Here is a 23,060-nt window from a genome sequence, read left to right on the forward strand (position 1 = left end):
TTTGTATGACTCTTTGTGTTCTGCCTAAAAGAGTTAATCACATCAACACACACAGACCCTCACAGTGTACCCATACACTACTCCACTGGTATTGAAGACAACTTAAACGGAAGGTTTCATACATCACAATATTAAAGATGGAAACATGCGTGATTGTTTTAAATCCCAATGCAATAAATATCTTTCAAGGCAATAGAAAACAGTAGAGGGAGCCTTCTGCTCATTTAGCTACATGGCTGTGAAACAACTGCACACAGTGCCCTGGGCAGGAGAAAGAACTTCACGGCACAAGGCATTTAACAAGGTCAAATTTCAAATTCGTGTGTGCAACTGTTTGTCCTTATGCCTGACACTATTTAGGAAAGCTCAGTACTAAAACACTCAAAGAGCTTGTCTCAACATTTTCTATCTGGGGATTAAAAATTCACTGGTTTCTCTCTAATAACTCCACTTAGTTTTCCCAACTACAGTTGGTATGTGATCCACTTCTATCTATTATGTCACTACGATTGCTGAGAATACTGGTTGTAGGTTATATTATTTTACTACATACAAGACAGATACTGAAGTCCCCTTCCAGTACTAAATTCTGATTCAATTACTTCCATCTATTTGATTTCACAAATATATTGTGGGCTTTATTCTCAATAGAACTATGGTGCAAAACATCTTGACCAAAATAACCAATTTAAGGTACTCTGGAAGCCTCCACTCTCATCCGAAAAAGAAAGAAGCAATCTTATATCACAAATTAACATTCTTGGTATCAATGAAACGCAATCATTTAGATGAGCTGAATGGTTAGGCTTAGCTCTATTTTTTTTTAAAAAAAAAAAGAAAGGAAAAAGAAAAAAAAAAACAACCCAACATGCCTACATCCTAAGGAACTGAAGCTTTCTTGTCCCTCAGAAAAGTACTGTTATATTACAAATGAGACAAAGGAGACAAGAAATTTGGTCTTTCATTACTACCTTTTATCTTAAAAGCTCTCTGACTTGGTTCATGTTGCAAAATAAGTCATTTCAGTTTTACAACAGATTTTCAGATGCCCATTATAAAACTAAGCAAAGTGAAGAAATAGACATAAATAACATAGCCCTCCAACCCCAAACACCCTACAATATAGCTCAAGAGACCCATACCATAATATCATAAGGGAATAATTTATGACCAAAACAGAAGAAAGACGGGGGAAACAAGCTTTTCTGGTTAACGCTGGCTTAATGCTCTTCATTAGTATTTAATGAGTTAACTGAAATATGTGTGCTATCTCATATGGAATTAAATCAGACTTGTACTCCCTGCCGCTAAATGCATACTGAACGTTGTTTCTCACAACTGTCTCCACAAAGAGAAGAGGCAGGCTCATGAACCTATCCACACGGGGCATGAGTGACTTCACCAGATGTAACTGGACCCTCGGTCCCCTGACACTCTGGAGAGTCTTGCCCTTTTTAGGGGGCAAAGTAACCCACTGTGTCCTCTCTGGGAAAACATGGCAATGCTCAATGTTAGTCACCTGCAGAATGAGAAAGCTGAGCAGGACTCTCTCTGATGCAGCATTAAGTATCCTAAGTTGTAATTCAACAGATCATAATACGAAAATTTGGACAAATTCAATTTATGACAAAGATAGCAGCTGCTTTTTAGTTTTTTGTCTGTCAGTTCTAGGCAGTGAGGAGGCATCAGGGGATTTATTTACCCAGGGCCTAGCACGATAACTAGAGTTAGAGGGGAAGGAATTTGAAGACCCATAGTTACGAAGTTCACAACGAAAGCTATGATAAACAAAACCTCTTGTTTTGGAATTATGAAATTTAGAGTTCTGAACTGATCAGCAGTCAAGGCATCATCCACACAGCAGGCCTTCAATTTGAAGTTGAATACAAATTTCACTAAGTACCAGGCACAACAAAAATGAACAGATAAACAAAACTGATGACAACTTACATAGTACAATTGATAAAAATCCAAACCTTGAAATGAAATATGATTAAAACTTCCAAAATACTGATAATTCTAATCTTTATATTAATATATCTTCTCAAGGGTGATTATTATAAGAGATTGGAAAAGTGCTTTTTTTCTTTTACAGTTTAAAGTAGTTTAACAAAACTTAGTTGATGGCAAATCCTTTTGACAAGCAATCATCCAAATTCTCTACTCTACCATATTACAGCTGGATGGACACTTTTTTCACCATCTTAGCAACTACATGGCTCTTAAAAACAGAGGCTACGTGTTGTCCATTTCTGTGTCTCCCACACACCGGGTAATTCCTTCCAGATAACTTAATAATGTGTGCTGAAACTGGAGTTTTGAGTACTGCTTTAAATTTTTTACACTACCATCTGTATATTGCTTCATTGCTTACAGAATGTCAAGTGCACTACCGAATATGTACAACAACCCTATCAAGTATGTAGGATTTAAAAGAGGAGGAAACTGAGGTACACAACGAGTATGAGGATTAAATAAGGCCACGCATCTAGTAAAAGCTATGGCCAGGTTTTAAAATTAGTTGTGTTTAATCACAAAGCCTACACTTTTCCCCAATATATGGTTTAACCATGAACATTTATTGAATGCCCACTATGTGTCGAGCACTATGCTAGAAACTTTGAAATACTATCTTACCTAATCCTCATGAAAATCACCATGTAAGTGTGTACCATGCTTGATAGTCTGCTTTCAAAGTCTAGCAGTCAAGACTTTATCTACTCTGAAGCTCCTGCTAACACGGCCCACATTAAATGCCTATAAATAATCTCATTTCTGCTCAAGTATGATGAATATCCTCTCCTTAATGACTAGATTTCCAATTAAAATGAAGTCAACCACAACAACAAAAATGTTAATATAGAAAATATACTACTCAACAAAGCAGGCAAAACCTCCCAATTTAAACAATTTTTGAATTTTTTCATGAAAAAAAGCTGTTTAAACTGTCAAAATTTTCACGTGTAGGTAACATTTTTCATTAATGTAGACAGATTACTGATAGGAGGAAGCATTTATCCAGGGCTCCTGGATGCCATTCTAACTTTAATCCAAGTCTTGTCCCTGGCTGGCCATGCCAACTGGACAAAGGCTTCAGCCATTCTCTGATTTAGTATTTTACATTTTAAAAAAAAAGCAATGTACATCTTGCCTCCTGACTGTGTGTGTACATGCACACACGCTCACATGAATGTATCAAGGGGCAGATGTGTGTGCAGAACTTAAGAGAAACAGCTAAACTGATTAATTGGAGTAAAGACTAATGTGTGCACAACTGAAACTCTGAAGCACATAACTTTTGTTTGAAATTCTCATTCTCTGTTTTGTAAAATTCCCACGTTGCTCTACCTCAGTCTCTTCCCCCAGGAATTTCTCAATGTGAGCTTTCTCACTTGCCCTATGGCAAGGGAACTACCTGGCTTTCTGGGGTCTCTTCCACCCAGGAGGCTCCTGGATTGCACTCACCTATGACAGCCTGTTCGGGAGAGGTGGGAGGGGTGAGAGGCATCCCACAGTTGCTTGGGTCCTTCACACTACCAAGTCCCTGCTGCCCAACTGTAATGTGACCTCCAGCACTTGCAACACTCTGAGGAACTGGGATGTCATTCTGAGAGATCAAAACAAAAGCTGATGGATAAACCATGCGAACACCACCTGTAAGGAAAGAGAGCAAGGAGAGAACCAGGCCTGAGAAAAAGTTCATACTAGACTGCCAACTTCATTATTCCAGTGGTCAGAGTCAAAGTTCAATGGTGAAAATGAGATGCTCATTAGGTACTAGTAGCCAAAAGTGATATGTTCCATTCTTTCATAAGTTAATAGCTGTTTAAACGTGTGTTCCAACATTGTGATAATAGCATTTGGAATACAGGGACCATTGGTGCTTCAGGCAAGATAACTACTCAGCATATACCGTGTCAAGAGAATAAAAAAAAGATGGGAAAATTATGGAGATTATTTTTGATGAATCTGAATGATTATCTTTTTAAATTAAGGAAGATGAAGAAGATAGAATAAAGTTCTTCAGGCAAAATATTTTCTCTTACCAACAATTACTTCAACTGCCACGGGGAAATCATCATCATATCCCAACTCCTCCTCTTCTTTCAATTCTTTCTTTTTCAGCACCATTGGATAGAAATACTGCCATTCCTCAATCAACTTACGGGTGGCTGGGTCTGACATCTTGTATGCTTGGCCTGTTAGCGTGCCATTTAAGCCATAAGGACTTACCAGTACTAAGGAAGGGAGGAGAAACATGTTACAGACCAGAGTCATAATTCCTACTTAAGTGTAATGCTACATGTGGTAATTTTTGGTTAAAGCATAGTATCACTTAATGTTTATTGTTCTTTATTTCCTAATTCCTTTTAAAGTGTGACTTTCAAGTTTCTCATTTTATTATTTCTCATTCATATGCTTCTCAACTCGCATCAGTTTTGCAAGGAAATCAAATGGGGGAGGTATAACACTATCAGACAGCTATGTCAACACATGATATATAAATTATCTATATATTAAAGAACATACACATCTGTTTGATAACAGCTCATACAATGTAAACACTGAATCTTCCCTAACAGAAGAATATCATCCAATACATGCACCCCAAAACCTGCCTAGAACTGGAACATTTTTCCTATGGCACCTGAGACTTCCCAAATATCTGCGGTAATTACAAAACACTGTTAATAAAACTTCTAATAGCAGAAAAGTCTTAAGGTACCAAGTCTGAAATACAATGCTTAGTTATAATTTCAGCTATGACTGTTTTGAAGGTCTGATGATTAAACTACTATAAATAAAATTTATTTTATTCAAAGAGGGACTCAAAGCCCCTCTAATCTTTCTCTTTCAGTATTTGACCTTGATGCCATTTTCACTGAGCTAGACACAAAAATGTAGTTAACATGATACTATGTATAACCCAGCCAGTTCCTAGCCTGGGGGTCAGTATTTCAACCTTCTGAATAACACTTTTCTGGGGATAAAGGTTATTCTTTCTTAATCCTAATTTTTAAAATATCTCAGCAAAGTCATTTAATGAGATGTCCCCTTTTTATGTCTATTTTTTAACAGCTGAATGCTATATCACATTAATCAAGACAGAGAAAGCTGTAGATATCACATAGTTCTTGATGCCTTTCTTCTACTCCTCACTGATCTAAATGGAATAAAAATACTCACTCCAACCAACACAGTTAATCAAGGGCAATTTTCCTGTATTAACACTTCTAGGAAATTCCCACATCAATATGGTTAATTATCTTCACTGTAATCATCAATAGGCCAACACCTGCCTTAAGAATGTACCTCCTCCACACCAATCGTGTGAAATAAACAAGATAGCGTCCCACAAATGTTTTCTATGATTCGAGGCATTAGTAACAAACCAGTAAGATTTAAAATAAGTGGTCTATAGGGTCCTGGTATTGCTAACATTATCTTTCCCAACTTAGAAGGTTAGTTCCCTCATGACTAATAATAATTCCTTCTGTTATTACCATAAATAAATGCTTGAGTGATAAAGTCTATAATGAAGTCAGATGGCCCTTAGCACCTTCATAGTCAAGGAAACATAGTATTTAAATAATTCTGGCAATCCGTAATATGCACATACTGTACAATTCTTAAGTGTACAGTTTGAGAATTGGGTTGTTTTGAATTTTATAGCAGTTCACACATAAAACACCACAAATTACAGAATGATAAAGTCTTAAAATGTCTTGCAAGAGGGGGGAAAAACGTAGGTATAAATTAGGACACAGTTAATTGAGGATTCACTGTTCTTTTATATTTTAAGGAAAAAAATGCTTAATTATCTCTAGGGCAAGAAACAGATGCTTTCATCAAATTAAATCAGAATCATACGTAGAAAACCGGAAAGCAATCATAAATAATATGGAGGCTAAACACTCATATGACAGACTGATATATCAATAAAAATACTTTAGTCAAGTCTGTTAAAATATCAGTGTTTTTTAAAAATTACATTTTGTGATATACTATTTCAACCAGACATCTCTAGTAATGATAAATTAGATTGAACCAAAAAAGATTTTTCCTAATGGTTCAATCTAATATTTCAACATTTAAAAACAGTTATTCACAGAAAATTCTGAGTTCCAAAGACAAAACCCAAAGATTTAGGATGTACAGTTAGCGAAAAGGGACATAGAGTTATTTTGGTGATATCTAGGTGATAAGCTGAGAATTAATCAAAATATGAACATCAATTAAATTACAACCAATGTAGTCTGTAATTAAAATAATAAAGATATTAACATCACTGAAAAAACTATATTCTACACAACTCTAGAAACTCGATTTTGCTTGAAATTTCAAAGACTGTTTAATAATAATTTTCTTAAGTCATTATGTTCTTGAAACCATGGAACAAACAAAACAACAAAAAACTTCAATTTATGAGACCTGTCAATTACTCACTGCATTCTATTTTTCAAATACTTATTGATCTTATTTTGTTCTGAAGGAAATTCTCTATATTTTATTTCTCAGTACTACTTCACATAAGACCATGTTGTATATATGATAAGCTTTAGGCAAAAAACTAGCAAGCTATTATTACTTAATTGTAAAATGATGGCCTTTCATTTCTTCTTCAGAAATTGACCCTTATGTTCAGCTTTAAAATGTCCATTTAAGATAATATCTCATTCTGTAAAACCGTACGGGGCAAGGTAACTATCCTCTTGGTGGGCGAGAGGTGGATGGCAGGGACGTCACCGTCTGCTTACCTTGAAACGGTGCAGGTGAAGACTGGGCCATGTGTATATGCTCCTCATTGATCAAATAAATTGGCTGGTGCTGGGCAATCTCCACACTTGTGCATACATTACTCTCCCCATGAAGAAAGAAGGTGAAAGCACAGGACAAATGCTCACTAAAAAAGAAACAATGAGAAACTCAACTCTATATTTTGGTAGGAAATGGGTGCTAGACACAGGAACTACAGATGGGATACAGGTTTACTTTATGACCATCCAGCAAAGCTTGCCTCTGATGATACGAACAGCATCCACAATCACTTCTAGTTGATTGTGGACAATTATATAACAATAACTTGTTGACAAACTAAATTAAAGCTTCCAGATAAATCTGAAAAATTACTTATGTTGCATTATAAAATTTTCAAAGCTATTGTGCAGAATGCTTCCTGTTTTATTTGCATAAAGTCTCTTATGCTAACTATAAACTCCTAAGGACAGAAAAAGAATCACATTTTTCTACCTGCTCATATGCTAGTATCTGAACTGGCTTTGAACTGACTGTAGAAACAATGACAAAAGTTTTGTTTATGTTTCATATGACTTAACAATAACATCAAATTTACAAGCTTACAACATTACAATAAGGGTAAAATCGTATGTAAATTCCCAATATACAACTGCTAAGGTAATACAAGTCTCTAAAGGGCTCCTAATATATTTAATTTTTGCAATTTACTTCTGATCACAAAATTTTATTAAAGCATTCCACTTCTCCATTTTCCACACAATTAGCTAAAAATAGATAAAAATGATATATCTTGGAGAAAAATAATTTCAAAATTACTACAGTGGCACATTCTTTCAAAGTTGTTAACTTTGGCCCTAAGCCAGCCGTAACATCTCCATTTCTCAAGACAGCACCTAAGAACATTTGCTGATGACATAAAATCACAGTAGGTCAGACAACCACCATTTAAAAATCATCTCTAGGATCTGCTTTTCAAAAGTTCTCTAAAGTATTCTAAAGTATATTTTGAGTGCTACTCAAAAACTTAAATTTTAAGTATAAAATTATAATGCTTTAAGGAAAAATTGAAATAAAAATCATAAAATTTTTACTCTATCACACAGTGAAGCATATACATTCTTCTCAGGTTGAGATACCCTGAGAAAATTTTCTGATTTACTAAAATGTGAAGTTTCATCCATAGGAAATACCCAGTCTTGAAATTTGGGTATTTAGCACAATAGAATAAAAACTTAACATAGTACCTAAAATTTTATAAGAATTTTGAAAAATTTAAACATCCCCTTGACACCAAAATTCTAAGTTTCAACTTCACAAAAAAGAAACAATGCATACAATTTAAATGTATACAGGTATAAAACAGTATCAATAATAAAAATGTGCTGTCCTTTATTTAGAAAAACGACACTAGAAACACATCATTCTCAACACACAACAATATGCCTGGCACATAAGAGGACTAAAATAGAGGGTTACTGACTGTGAATTCATTAACTTTCCATCTGTAAAGTTCAGTGGAGGGGTTGCAGCTGACTTATCCCTATGACGCACACTACCCCATGTCGTCAAGAGCATGTTTCTAAAACAACCGCTTAGAGTTATACATATTGAGTATGGCATAGAATATATCCTCTATTCCACTAAGATGCCCAACTGTACATGAGAACAAATACAACCAACATTTATCTATCAACTGGTAAGTGCAAAGAACAGTGCGAGGAGCCTGAAGTAACGATGAATAAAACATGGTCCTTGCCCTCAAGAAGCACGAGCTAACAAAAGATTGATATGAACGCACAGCAATAAAACAAAGCCAGGCACAAATACAGAAACAGAAATAAAAACAAAATGCCACAGGAAGGCTAAAGTGTACTCATTTTTTCAATTAGGAAGATCCAAATGCTTCAAAAAGAAAAACAAATGAAAGGGTTTCAGTAGTAGAGAAAAGAAAAGGTAAAAGAGAGAGTATATGACAAGGAGGAGATGTAGTTAAGAAGAGGATATAGTTTGGAAATTTTGAAGGGAGGAAAGACATGACATAATGGGAAAGGAGTCTGACAAAGAAGTCAGAGGTCACCCTTTGAGAAAACAAAAGGACTTGTATGTGAAAAATAACAGGGAGCCAATTTAAGGTTTGGTTTTAAAAAGTCAGCTGAATCTAAAGAATCGTGATGAAAACTTCAAAACAGTATTCATTTCCCAAAAGACACAGAGGAGAAGCATAAATGAAAAAGGTACGAATTGAATCAATGACCTAATTTTTTATATTGATAACTTTAAAAACAAAATATCCTTTTGAAAGGGGCAAAACAACCTAAGAAAAAACAGCAAGTTATGGTGGAAATATAACAGAGGCCACCAGTAGCTATACAATTTTGTAAATTACTTCACCTTCATGATGGAAGGTAAAGATAAGCTACTTGACCCCTCTGATCAGTTTCCTCGTAGGTAAAATCAGCTTTGGGCACAAACTGCTGGAACTCCCAGAAGTTCTGACTCAGGAGGTCCAGGGTGGGCCTCGAATCGGCATTTGTATCAAGTTCCAAGTGCTGTTGCTGCTCCTCCTAGCCCAAGGACCACACTTGGAGAACCACTGAACTTGACGGTACCCAAATCCCTTTCCAGCTAGAAAGTTCTGTTTTTTCTAAGATCATACGAAACAAGAGAGCAAGGATGGCAATACTGACACTAGAAAGTAGAATTCCCTTTTGACCTAGCTATACCACGTCTAAGACTTTATTCCACAAATAAAATTACTGTACAGTTATTGACCACAGCATTGCTTGTAATAGTTAAAGACTGAAAGGAGCCAAAAGGTCCATCAGTAAACAACTGGATAACTAAACTACGATACATCCCTACAAAGTAATACTGTGCAACCACTTCAGAGAAAATTATCAGAGTGATATGGGAAAACCTCCAACACAAACTCATAAAGATGAGGAAAAAAACAAAGGTACAAAACAGTTATGAATAATATACTCCCATTTGTATCAAAATGGGAAAGAGGGAAAAATATATACACTCACAATTTGCTTACACTGGCATAAAATTTCTCTAGAAGGATACAGTTTAAAAACCTACTAATTTTGTTTGCCTTTGGAGAATGAACCAGCATGACTGGGGGAGAGAAAGAGAGAATTCACAATATTCTTTTATACTTTTTGAATGTGGGGCCATACGTCACACAGAAAGTAATGGTGGAAAGATCTGAAGAGACCCTGCCTCCTATCCTCGTGCAGTGTTTGTTGGCCCAGCTAAAGAGTGCACCAGAGAAATCCACGGTGTTTCATCTTGTCATATTTGGCTCTTAGCTGAAGCCTGCTGAGACCATCTTTGATTCTGATTCTGTCATCCAACATACTGGCTATTTGATCAACAAGGTGTCAATATCTTTATCCATGCCATTGCTAAAAATGGTGACAAAGCCTATACCGAGGATAGACTCAGGTGTCATCTATCAGATAATTTCCAAGTTACAAATCCCCCAGAGTGCTGCCACCCATTTACTCTTTCTTGTCCACAAAGGATAATCTAAAAGAGTATGTCAAATGTCTTGATAAAATGCAGATACAAAACAACTGCCATATTTCTCTGATCTAGAAACCCGCCTCAAAGTAAGATTCAGGTAGTCTCATACAAAAGATAATCCCCCTCATTTTACAGATGAGAAAATAGGGCTATATCTGGCTTGCCAATGCCCTTCTTAAGAGGCACAACTGGAATTAGACTTGAAATGTAATGTTCTTCACCCTAGCTAGCTCGTCTATAAACAAGGATACTAATTTATATCTCTACCAAAATATATAAATACATATATATATACATACACATGGGAAAGATTTTCTGGGAAAATTTTGCTGGGAAAGATTCACCCTGAGCTAACATCTGTTGCCAATCTTCCTCTCTCTCTGGTTTCTGTCCCTCCCCAAAGCCCCAGTACATAGCTGTATATTCTAGTTGTAAGTCCTTCTAGTTCTTCTATGTGAGCTGCTGGCACAGCATGGCTACTGATAGACAAATAGTATGGTTCTGTGCCCAGTAACTGAATCCAGGCCACCAAAGCGGAGCGCACTGAACTTTAACTGCTAGGCCATCAGGGCTGGCTCACCAACTTATATTTTTATATAGATAACATGAGATCAGATTTCTGAATGAATACTAAAAACAAGTGGCTCTACAAATATAATTACAGTCATGCATCACTTAAAGACGGGGATATGTTCTGAGAAATTGCTACATGATTTTGTTGTTGTGCAAACGTCATAGAGTGTACTTACACAAACCTAGATGGTATAGCCTATTACACACCTAGGCTATATGGTACTAATCTTATGGGACCACCATCACATATGCAGTCCATCATTGACTGAAATGTCGTTATGCAGTGCATGACTGTGCAGATGTATTATGTTATACAGTGTTATTATAAAGTTAGGTGGTAAAACTTATTACAAGCTCCATACCTTTTCTTGCTTCTTCTACATCACCCACTTTTACCTGAACCTTCAATTGTTCAACTCTATCTATTTCATACACTCTCACCATATGAAAATTGAAAAGGGCTTTAGAAATAATGAAGCTCAACCCCTTTCTAATTCAGGAGGAAGGCAAAACTGTGCTCAAAGTTACACAAGAAGTTTAGAGCACTGTTGGAATAAGAATTCTGGTTCCCCTTCTTAACATAACGTTCACAGTACATTCCTGACACTCCCCCTTAGATCAAGGCTACATTCATTCCTATATAACACATTCACTCATCAGTATGATCACAGACTGTGTAACCTAAACCAGTCCCTCCATCATTTCTACTAACCCCTACTGCTATAGACCAGAAGGCACTATCAAAATGATACACAGCACCAAAAACATTGTAATTTCACTCAATCAAACTAAAATTGGAGCCTCACCTCTGTTCTCTTAAAGTACTCCACTTGACAAGTATTCCAACCTTCTCAACTCTGTTTATTCTCTACTCTTTACTCAGTAAATCAGGTCTGATTCAGGTAATTCTTTATTTAACCTCTTTTTCACCTTAAACGTGTCTGTAGTAACATTTATCTCATCCTTCCCCAGAGTCCTGGAGGACTACGTATTTCCTTTTCTCTGGAAAGTTACTCCCATACCCATTCTCTCCCACTTATGAATAGTCTTTATTTCTACCTCTTTACTTGCTCCAGGTCCCCCAACTCTGAAATACCCTCTCTTGACCATGTTACCCCTTTAAGGCTCCTGTTGTATCTTTCTCCATCTAATGACTAAGATCAAATAATCAACATGTAAATAAAATGATTACTGTAATAGCAGTATTAATACTAACATCACTAAATTATCTATAGATAAAATAAATAATTTTTGTGTTATAAAAGAAATAAATAAGATACTAAGATATAAAATAATGGAGAGATGCTATTTTAGAAAGGAATGGGTCAGAGAAAAGCTTCCCTGAAAAAAATGGGGAGCATTTAATCTGAGGCTTGAAAGTTAAGAAAGAGGAAAGCAGTAAAGACCATTCCACGAAGAGAAAATTACATGTGAAAAGGTATTGCCTTAGAGAGTTTAGCATTTTAAAGGAAATTTTTTAAAAGGGGTAATGTGGCAGCATCACTGTGAAAATGAAGACTGGTGTAGATGAGTTTAGAAATGTAGGTATAATTTCTTCATTCTCCGCCTCAAATGGCTGTAAAAAGAAAGCAAATCCATCTATATGCTGCTTGCGAAAGACACAAAATAAAATCACACCAAACAAAGGGATGAAAATAAAAGGTAGAAAATGATATGCCAGGTGAATCCAAATAAAAATGAAGCAGGTAAAGAAATAACAATAAATAAAACAATGAAATATTTTTAAAACTTAGGTTTATCACTACATATAGTAAACAGAGGAATTCAACAAGAAATTTAAACAATCTTGAATGTGTATGTACACAGCCATGTGGTACAGAACACAACTTAGAAATATATAAAGAAAAAACTGAATGAATTACAAGGAGAAACTGACAAATCTGCAATCAATAAAGATTTTAACATACTTTTCTCAGTATTTAATGAAATAACTAAATTATTAAGAATACCAAACAGGGGCCAGCCCTGTGGCCTAGTGGTTAAGCTTGCCATGCTCCACTTTGGTGGCCCAGGTTTGCCCAGGTTCCCAGCCATGGACCTACACCACTTGTTGGCAGCCATGCTGTGGTGGTGATCCACATACAAAATAGAGCAAGACTGTCACAGATGTTAGCTCAGGGTGAATCTTCCTCAAAGGAGAAAAAAAAAAACCCAAAGAAAAAACTCAGGAATGACAAAAACATACAAACTTGAGTATATAGGTTGGCTTTCCAGAAATCTATTTTCTTTGCAAAAACACACTGAAAATGTGCAAAAATGAATGGGATACTAACACACAAGACAAGTCCTGAATTTCAGAGAACTGATATCACGCAGACTACACATTCTCCAATTACAGTGCAATTTACTGAGAAATCAACAATTTAAAAAAAGGTTAAAATAAAATCCATTTGTTTGGAAACTTAAACATGCACTCGCTAAATAAATCATGAATTACAGAGAAAATCACAATGGAAATCTCAAAATACTTTACGTTGAATGACAACAAAAGTAATACATGTCAAAATCTGAGAGAAACAATACTTAGAGAGTAATTTATATCCTTATATGACTAAAAGAAAGTCTTAAAATAAATGAGATAAGCATTCAAATCAAGGTGAGGAAAAAAACAACAAAAAAGAGTAAATTCAATGAAAACAGAAGGATGAAAATAATAATGACAAAACATATTAACAAAACAGAAAAAAATGGAATCAATAGAAAGGATTAACAAAATCAAAATCTGTCCTTTGAGCAGACTAGCAGATGACAAACCACCAAGCAGAAGGATTCAAGGAGGGAAGCAGGGAAGACACCTGTGCAAGGAGGAAGGGGCACAAATCAACAATCCTGGGAACCAAAAAGAGGAAGGAACCATAGACACAGTACGAATGCCTTAATGACAAGAATGCTGTAAGTAACTTTATGCTAATAAATCTGAGACACATCAAATGGATAATTTTCTATAGAAACAGGAGATTTAGAAAATATTTTAAAAATAACTAAGAAATCCACCCACCCACTTCAATGCCAGCTTAGAAACTTTTATCAAACTTTCAAGGAACAATCTTTCTATTTAAATTGTTTCAACAAATAATAACGAATAAAATTCCTAACTCTTTCCATTAGGCTCCTACAATTTTGAAAGCAAAACTGGATACAGTTAGTTTCAAAAACAGAGTCACCATCTAACAACTTCATTCAATAAACACAGATGCAAAAATACCAAATTAAAAAATAGTAAGTTAAATTCAGAAGTGATCCAGAGATCTACAATACAACCAAGTGGGGTTTATGTTGGAATACAAAAACAGATTAACACCAGCAAATCCATTAATGTAATGCAGTACACTAACAGATGAAGGAGAAAAATCAAAGAACCCATCTAAATACACAGAGAAAAAGCATATATTCAAATTCAAAAGATTCAACAATCATTGTTTTTATTTTTATTTTCACTTATTCTTTTTTCTTTTTGAGGAAGATTAGCCCTGAGCTAACATCTGCTGCCAATCCTCCTCTTTTTGCTGAGGAAGACTGGCCCTGAGTTAACATCCATGCCCATCTTCCTCTACTTTATATGCGGGACGCCTGCCACAGCATGGTTTGCCAAGTGGTGCCATGTCCACACCCGGGATCTGAACTAGCGAACCTCAGGCCACTGAAGCAGAACATGCACACTTAACCGCTGCGCCACAGGGTCGGACCCTCATTATTTTTAAAATAAATTTTTAGCAAACTAGGAGTTGAAAGGAGCTATCTAACTTAAACAGATAAAGCAATGATCTTGCTTAACGTTAAAACTTTAGAAGGATTTCCTTTTTAAAAAGGGAGCAAGACAAGCATATCTGCTTTGATACACAACACTGTCCTAGATTCCAAGTCAATGCAATAAAGATGAGAAAAGAAAAAAGAGGTATAAAAACTGGAGAGGAAGAAGTAATGCAATCTATACTTGCAGATGATATAATTCTCTTAGATTTTCCGTGTAAGCAGTAGAAAGACTAATAGAATTAACGAGAGAACATGAACATTTGTAAGGTTGGCAGACACAAGATTAATAACAGCTGTATTCCTACATAGCATTTAGAAAACATAGTGGAAAAACAATACCCCATCAGCAATAGCAATGAAAACTAAAAGGTACCTAGAAAATAAATTAATAAAAGATAAATATTAGGCTTCTATGGAGAAATTTACTGAATATTCAGTTTGAAAAATATAAAAGAAGATATAAACTCTTTTAAAGATGTATCATATTCCTGGATACGGTATCAATATCATAAAGATTACAATTCTCCCTAAATTGATCTATAAATTCAACACAATTCCAACCATTATCCCACTAAGTTTTTGAAAAGCTGATTCTAAAATTTATATAGAAGAACAAAGCGTCAAGAAGAGCCAATGCAATTCTGAAAGGGAACAAAGCAAGAGACTTAACCTACCAGTAGCAAGATTTACTAGCAATCACAGTAATTACAACAGGGTAGTAATGACTCAACGACAAAAGCCAACAAAACCGAATAGGGAACTCAGAAAGCAACCCTTCCCATGGCTCCCCATCTCACAAAGTGTAAAATCAAAAACCCAGTAAATCGCAGCATCCAGCCCTGGTTACCTTTCTGACCAAGTGGCCTATTGCTGCCTCTCCCCTTCCCTTTCTCCATTCCAGCCCAATAAGCCTTCTTGCTATTCTTCAAACAAGCCAATCACAATTTCTCCTCTGGGCCATTGAACTTACTGTTCCCTCTGCCTGGAACTCTCTCCCTCACTTCCTACAAATTCTGCTTAAATGCCCCCTCCCCAGCAGGCTTATCTTCACCATATAATTTAAAGTCAAAACCTCCCATAACTCTCTTCCTCCCCCCCCCCATAGCACTCATCACTTTCTAATATTACCTCTGGAACATCAACCACAATGCTCAGAGACACTGTGGATCTAAAAAGAGTCTGGAAACAGGAAGGTCCTTTCTACATTATGTTTCTTCTATAGATATTGGGAAAGAAGCGAGATACAGAGGTAGAGAGGGGAAAAGAGGAAGAAAGGGAAGGAGGAAGGAAGGAAAGATTTTTTACAAAAAGAATAAAAGAAGAAGGATGGGGAGAGAGGGGGAGGGAGGGGAAGAGGGAAAAGAGGAGGAAGGAAGAGAAGGGGAAGGAAGAAGAAAAGGAGAAGATGATGGGGCAGGAGGGGAAGTTTCTGGAGTCTGTATGGGGCAGTGTGTGTGTTTACAATGTAATTCTGTCTCAGAGGCTCGACTGAGTTTACATTCAAATTAAGAACTTCACAAGGGTTTGTTGTACAGCTTTATCATTTGCCACTTGTTTCATTAAAAATCAACACAAGAATTTTAAAGAATAAAAGTAAAATAAATGCTAGAACAATTATTTTGTGACTAATAAACACCTAGGCTTCTAGTATGTCTGGAAGTTATTCACAAGAAGTGCCCTACATGAACACTATTGATGAAATAAGGGATCACTGCAGCGATTTATTAAACTATTTCCTAAACATGAAAGTCTTACTTCAAGTATATAATAGGACTGAGGGAAGCTTATTCAAGCTTAAAATCCTTTGAAGGCTTCCTCTCCCCCTCCCTCCTTCTCCTCCTTCCTCGCTTCTTTCTCTCTCCCTTCCTCGTTCTCTCTCCTCCTTCCTCTCTCTCCCCAATCCCTTTTCTTTTATTCTTTCTTTCTCTCTTTTCTCTTTTCCTTCCTCCCCCGTCTCCACCTCTCTGGCCCCCTCACTCTCCCTCTGGGTGTGTTACTTTATTTTACCTACGCTACAAGTACATCTCAAAATACATATCACCAGGTGATTCCAACTCTTTATTCTAGGCTTAAAAGACCTATTTCTTTCAGAATTAAACTAAGAGAAAGAAACCAACAAAACATTTTGTTTCAAAGTAACCCCTAGGTAAAGAAGGCAAAGTCACTTTGTGAGCAGTCAAAGCAAGTGACTCCTACCTCACTTTGGAGTTTCCCTAGACACATACATGGAAACTATGTTAGAGAAATCTCTTGTACTGCTGAACAGTTAAACGAACGTGAACTTATTCCCTCCTGGCAACGAGTGCAACAAGACCGTTAAAAAGGCATCGTTCAATATTAGCACTGGTACGCAATCACTCCTGAGCCACTCTCGCCTCCGCGGGCCATCCTGCTTCAAGACTGGTCACTTCGCTGTGCAAGCCGCACTGCTTCATGTCTATGCTTTTGTCTGGGCTGTTCTTTTGTCTAGAATAAACTTCCCCATCCTTCATCTGACTCCTACTCATCTTTTCCAAAAAATCATCTTTAAAGTCCCAGAATAGGCTAAATGCTCCCATATTTCTCTCTATCTCGGTCAAAGCACTTAATGTTCATCAGCTTTACGTCTTGTCCATCTGACTAAATTTTATGAGGACAGAACTCATGCTTTATCTATCATTTTGGACCCCAGCACTTTGCACAGTACTTGGTGTGAGTGGATGCTGCACTGATACTTTAGTTTGTAACACATTATATCTTTCCTCGAAAACTTTCTAGCATTTTACCAGGAGACTTGGAAATAAGTCTGGAATTCTGAGTCATGAGTGGAGAAGAATACGAGCGTATAGCCATGATATTCCAGCCAGGAATATAATAAGGGATACCTAGCCTTAGTCTTGAGAATTCCTGACAATCTCTCTAAACCATTCTTCCAGGGGAGCCTGCGTGGGGCCTATCACTGACAGCTATGGAGTATGATACGGTGTGACTCTCTTTGGAACCCAAGGCAGTTTATATTCCCTGGACTAGAAAGGAGACCAGCACAGAGTAAATAAGAACTAACCATACAGATCCACAGGGTGTTCTCTTCAGTAAATGCCACTAAGGAATTCTGTTCCTTTGCTCTATTATCCACCCTAAGTAGTTATGGCCAAATTAATCCTCCTAAAACATATTTGTAATCAAAACTACTACAGTACTCAATTCCATGTCATAAGCCCCCACAGCCAGAGGAAAAAACCTAAACCCCTCTGCATATTAGTTCAGGTCTTCTTACTATGGTACAACCCACTTTTTTTTTTTTTTTTTAAGTAGTATTTAAAACCCTACTTCCCTGTACAAACTCTCAATGACAGCCAGTCCGGAATGGACAATACTTTGTGCATATACCACTTACATTCCTGTTACTCCCCACAATTTCCCACTCCTTCATTCTCCTTAAATTCCATCTTTCAAAGTCCAACATCAATTCTACTTTCTCCATAGAGCCTTAATATTTATATTAGCTCTCTCCACACAGATCTCTTTCTTCTCTGTTACCAAAAGTACTTATTTCTTGTTTGGCACCCATACTATCAGAAGAACTCATTTAATCAACAAACATTTACTAAGCACATCTATCTATCTTGTGCCAGATACTCTGCTAGATTTAGGGATACGGAAAAAAATAAGACCAGAATCAGCCCTTAAGTATTTTACAGTTTCCTAAGCAAAGTACCTAAAAACTTTAAAAGGAACAAAAGTACTAACATGGAACTATGGTACCCACTGGCATGCACAGCAAGATCCAAAAGACTTTAAAAGGGGTAGAAATATGAAGATGGAAAAATTCTGGTAGGATACTTCAGTCAAAATTTTGCACTTTAATATTAGATCTTAAAAAAAATAAAACCTCTCATCATGTAATTATATCTTATTTGGTTTGTACCTTATGCAATCGTAAAGAATGATCAGTTTATATAAGAAATGACAGGAACCCATGGGAATGAAGAGAGGTCTAGCAAAAAAAAAAAGATTTTCTTATTATTTATAAAATATCTATTCCATCTTACTGTCATAATTGGCTAAAAATCTATATTCTCAGAGGTCCAACAAATAAAACTAAAACTCTATTCCAATAAAGAAAGAAATTAGGTTTCATTCTCTCTCTCCAACATCATGTCTCGCCACATTAATTCATATGTCCAAGGCTTCCATCACCCAATTTGTTTCCTTCTTAGGGCTTGTCATAATTTGCAATTGTTCATTTTGATGGTTTCCCCCACCATAATGTATGCTCCCTGAGAAAAGGAACCATGTCTGCCCATTGCCTTCTGTACCCCCTGCACCTAGCACAGCTCATGACACACAACACTTAATAGTCACTGAATACATGAATGCAATTTTAGTCATAACCAAAGATTAAATTACTCTTCTTAAGAAAGTTCCGTCATGAGGAGAACAAGAACAGTTGATGTGCATAGTGAATATACTTACAACGGGAAGAGGTTTAACTATTACTAGGAGGCAGTATGTAATTTGCAGTGATAGGAAAAAAGGCAACTTCTAAGCCTGTTTACTTAGGAAACACAGCGGTTGGTGCAGGTTGCACCTGTGCAGTTGGAAAAGGACTAGCATAAATGCAAAAAAGGAAAGACCAGTATTCCAGATCATTTTATTCTCTTACAATTTTCTAAAACTTAAAAAAAGATTTTTTTGCTTCTTACACTGAGTTTTCAGAATGCAAGCATTACACGTGCTTTCTAAACGCATTATGAATATTAAGAAACTCCTGTTCTTTTCACGGTGTAAAAGTGTTTTGATAACAGATGCACAACGCAGAATGCATTTAGATAATTTTATCCAAATGCTTTCTGTGTTAGGAACTTATTATCTTAAAATTTTCCAAGTTGTAATTAACCAAATCTCTTGCCAGAAGGAATCTGCCTCACTCTATAGATCCTCATTTGGGAATATTTTGCTAATGTTACTTTATCACTTCTTTCCCTTAAACACACATCATTTGCTTTGGCAGTCTGCATAAAGACTGTTGAGACCCTTTGCTCACCAGCATGCTGACCTTTCTCTCATAGGACAGGTCTTAACTTCCGTCTCCTTTTTAAAAGAGGGTGGCATTATAATATTCAAATAACCAGACAAATTATTTTACAAAACTCTGAGATGCTTTCACTATTCCATATATCTTCCCTTTAAATTATAAGTTAAACTTGATTACAAAGGCAATGAAAATGTCCAGGAAAGTTAATGGCACACAATTTTTTAAAAAAATGAGAGATAGTACTTGTATTTTAACTGTTAAATTATTATTACAATTCTATGAATAATCGCCCTTCTAAGAAAAAGAATTACCAATCACATTGTTACAATACAAACTTGCCTCAGTGAACAATTTTCCTTCATATATACGTATGTGTATTTATTTATATATAAGAGAAATTAAATCAGCAAGCTCTGTGACTGCTCCTTTCTACCCTTCCACCCTCAAAGCTAAGTCATTCCCTGGCAGTAAATTCAGCACTAGGGCGATGCATTAATTCTTTCTAAGCACAGGGGTACCGTTCCCGGCACTGTAGTGGTAACAGAGCAGCAGCATATCTTGCTTTAATGCAAAAACAGTGCCCTAGTGGCCTCAAGGACTTAATGTTTCTCCCTGGGTACCTCACTAGAAGCAAGTTGACAGTGTGGAGGCTCTGACACAGTATGTCCTTGATGCAAAGGCTGGAAGGATTTGAGGGTTCCCATCCTGATGGTACAAACTATATAAGATAATTTTCAAGATGCTAAAATAGACAATAGGAGCTGCTCCAATCAGGGATGTGTGCTTGAAAACCAGAAGCTGACATACACAAAACTTGAGGGAGCTTATGAAAATCATCTTATTAAAATTTCTCTTGTGGTTACTAAACTAGGCCAGATTACCTAGTCACAGTCTCTGGACAGCCCTTTGAAAATTCAATGGGAGTGTGCCTGGCAGAGAATACAGACTGAACTGACATTTATATTAGGTAACGCCTAACCACCAAAGTGCTTTTATTGCTCACTTTAACACATGTTTGGCTTCTTTTTGTTCTTTTTTAAAGTATAAAATGAAACCATTTTTTGGTTACTTTAAAAGATAGCAACAAAGTAGGGGGGAGTAATAGAAGGGTAAGGGAGAATGACAAATTTTTCTCACTAAATACTACCAGGGGGGCCGGCCCTGTGGCCGAGTGGTTGAGTTCATGCACTCCGCTTCAGCGGCCCAGGGTTTCACTGGTCCAGATCCTGGGCGCGGACATGGCACCGCTTGTCAAGCCATGCTGAGGCGGCATCCCACATGCCACAACTAGAAGGACCCACAACTGAGAATACAAAACTATGTACCGGGGGGGCTTTGGGGAGAAAAAGGAAAAATAAAATCTTAAAAAAAAAAACTACTACTAAGGCATTAGAAGGCTTTAGGTATTGTTTTGCCTCTCTGCCTGAGAGCATAAATTAGCCTTTCTCCATTGCTCCTTACTGCTAAACTGAAATGATGTATCTTCCCAAATTACAAAATATACTTGTATGGTACATCTTAAAATCAGGAATGTTGACACATATTTTACACAAACACCCAACCACCTGACAGCTTTTGCTGCCCGAGGAGGAGCCTGAGTGGCAGTCATGGTGGAGCTCTTGCCAGCTTCAAAGAAATGTAGGGACAGACCTCTGACATCTGCCGAGATTCCCACACCCAGCTCACAGTGGGGTGCATGACCTGCCAAAAAGCGTAAAGCAGATGGGAATTCCAATATGTTGTCATTCATCAGGTGAACAACAGCAAGTCGGGCTTCACCTATCTGGTCAAACGACGACAAAACAAGAAAATCTGGTAGCAAATACTGGTGCTAGGTATAGAGCCCTTCTGCTTTCACAGAGCGTTACTTCTCCATACTCCACTACTGCACCTTTCATCACATGAGTATCAATCCTTATTATTTCTCCTGTCTCATTATATTTATTAGATGTAAACAACCTTAAATACTTTTAGAATGAGATGAGGCAGGAAAAAGGGGAAGGATGCATGCTGAGATTCTCTCTCCCTCATAGCCCAATTCTATTCCAGGAGCTGATAATGTTTAGCATTACGTGACAGTATGTATTTAAGGGGAGCTGATATAAATTAAACAGTACAACATCATAAAATTATTTTATGTCCCTATTCACAGTAATGGTTCTAGTTATATTTTTAAAAGACCACCTACAATAAACAAAGCACGGAAAAAATCTACCTTTTTATATTGCTCTATTTCAGATCTAGCAGCTGACACTCAACGTGGCCTGGCCAGTTCTTTCCAGGCTTTCCAACATTTGGCATTAGCCTACCAGAGAGCAGGGCCTTTTATATTCAGCACTATTGCAAAATGTCTCACTCACCAGTACTCAAAGGAGGTCACAGTTTTCCCAGCAAAAAGGAAAATAAAATTGGAGTGGACACTTCTTTGGTAGAATGCTGATGTCAGCAAGTATTTATCTTCCATACTCTTCCCATGCCAAAGGCCTACACCAGAAGCCAGGTTTTCTTTTGCTTTATTTAAAACACAGCGCAGCCTTTAATCATCAGCATTACTCATGATCCCAACTCCCCTATCCCTAACATAAGAAAAATAAACCTGATGGCTAAAGCCAACAGAAAAATAAACATAAGATACTTCAGACTTTCCTTATAGTCTACTTAAAGTTATAAAGTCAAAGATAGCTATATGTTTTGCAATACATTCTACCAATTCTGAACAAAATTAAGTTTGATTTTCAACAGTTAAAAGCAATTTCTTCTAATGAAGTAAAATTCAACTGAGAGGATATAAAAGAAAAAGGAGATACCAGAACCAATATAGAATCAGTAGGTACTGTAAATCTGAAGGAGAGTATCTATTCAATATAACGGACAAATAGAAAACACAAGGTCCTTCAGGTGACGCAGCAACTAAAAAGCTGGCGTATATCCCAAAGATACCCAATAAATACCCACTCTTCAAATATTCTAATGCGTACAGTAGTTATGCAAACATTTATTTAATGACAGTCACATACAATCATCATCTGGTCACTATCAAAAAATATGAATGCTTAAAATTATAGATGTTCAAAAGTTTTTTTGAGAGCACCAATTTGCAAAAGGTTTAGAGATAAAAAGATTCTGACAGAGTATCTCCTTTCATTATCCAGAATGAGTAGCTTAAGAAACTTTCAGTTCATTTGTTCATTCAACAAATGTGGAAACACTGCCCTAAATGACTCTCACAGAGCTTACATGTTGCTGGGGCAATCAGACAGTTTAAACATTTTTAAAAAGATAATTTCAGGGGAAACAAGCAATGAAGAAAACAAAACGATGTGTTTGAGAGTGGCAGTGGAGACAGGCAGGGAAGAAGAGAGAACACGTTAGATGGGAGGGAGTGGTGGGTAGCAAAGGCTTTTCC

At 36.6% G+C, this 23,060-nt stretch overlaps 1 protein-coding gene across 3 annotated transcripts in view; it reads right to left on the reverse strand.

Moving 5' to 3' along the window:
- MED13L (mediator complex subunit 13L) overlaps positions 1-23,060 on the reverse strand; it is a 282,020-nt gene that overhangs the window by 55,704 nt on the left and 203,256 nt on the right. For all 3 annotated transcript variants that reach the window (XR_011505365.1, XM_044775813.2, XM_044775814.2), the window contains exons 5-7: positions 6,759-6,904; positions 4,047-4,238; positions 3,466-3,654 (exon numbers count right to left, since the gene is read on the reverse strand). Coding sequence is in view for 2 of the 3 variants with exons in the window: in XM_044775813.2 (XP_044631748.2) it covers positions 3,466-3,654; positions 4,047-4,238; positions 6,759-6,904 (527 nt within the window). In the remaining variant the exon portion in view is untranslated. The remainder of the gene's footprint in view (positions 1-3,465; positions 3,655-4,046; positions 4,239-6,758; positions 6,905-23,060) is intronic.

The sequence above is a fragment of the Equus asinus genome, chromosome 8 (assembly GCF_041296235.1).
Source record: "Equus asinus isolate D_3611 breed Donkey chromosome 8, EquAss-T2T_v2, whole genome shotgun sequence".
Classification (NCBI taxonomy): domain Eukaryota; kingdom Metazoa; phylum Chordata; class Mammalia; order Perissodactyla; family Equidae; genus Equus; species Equus asinus.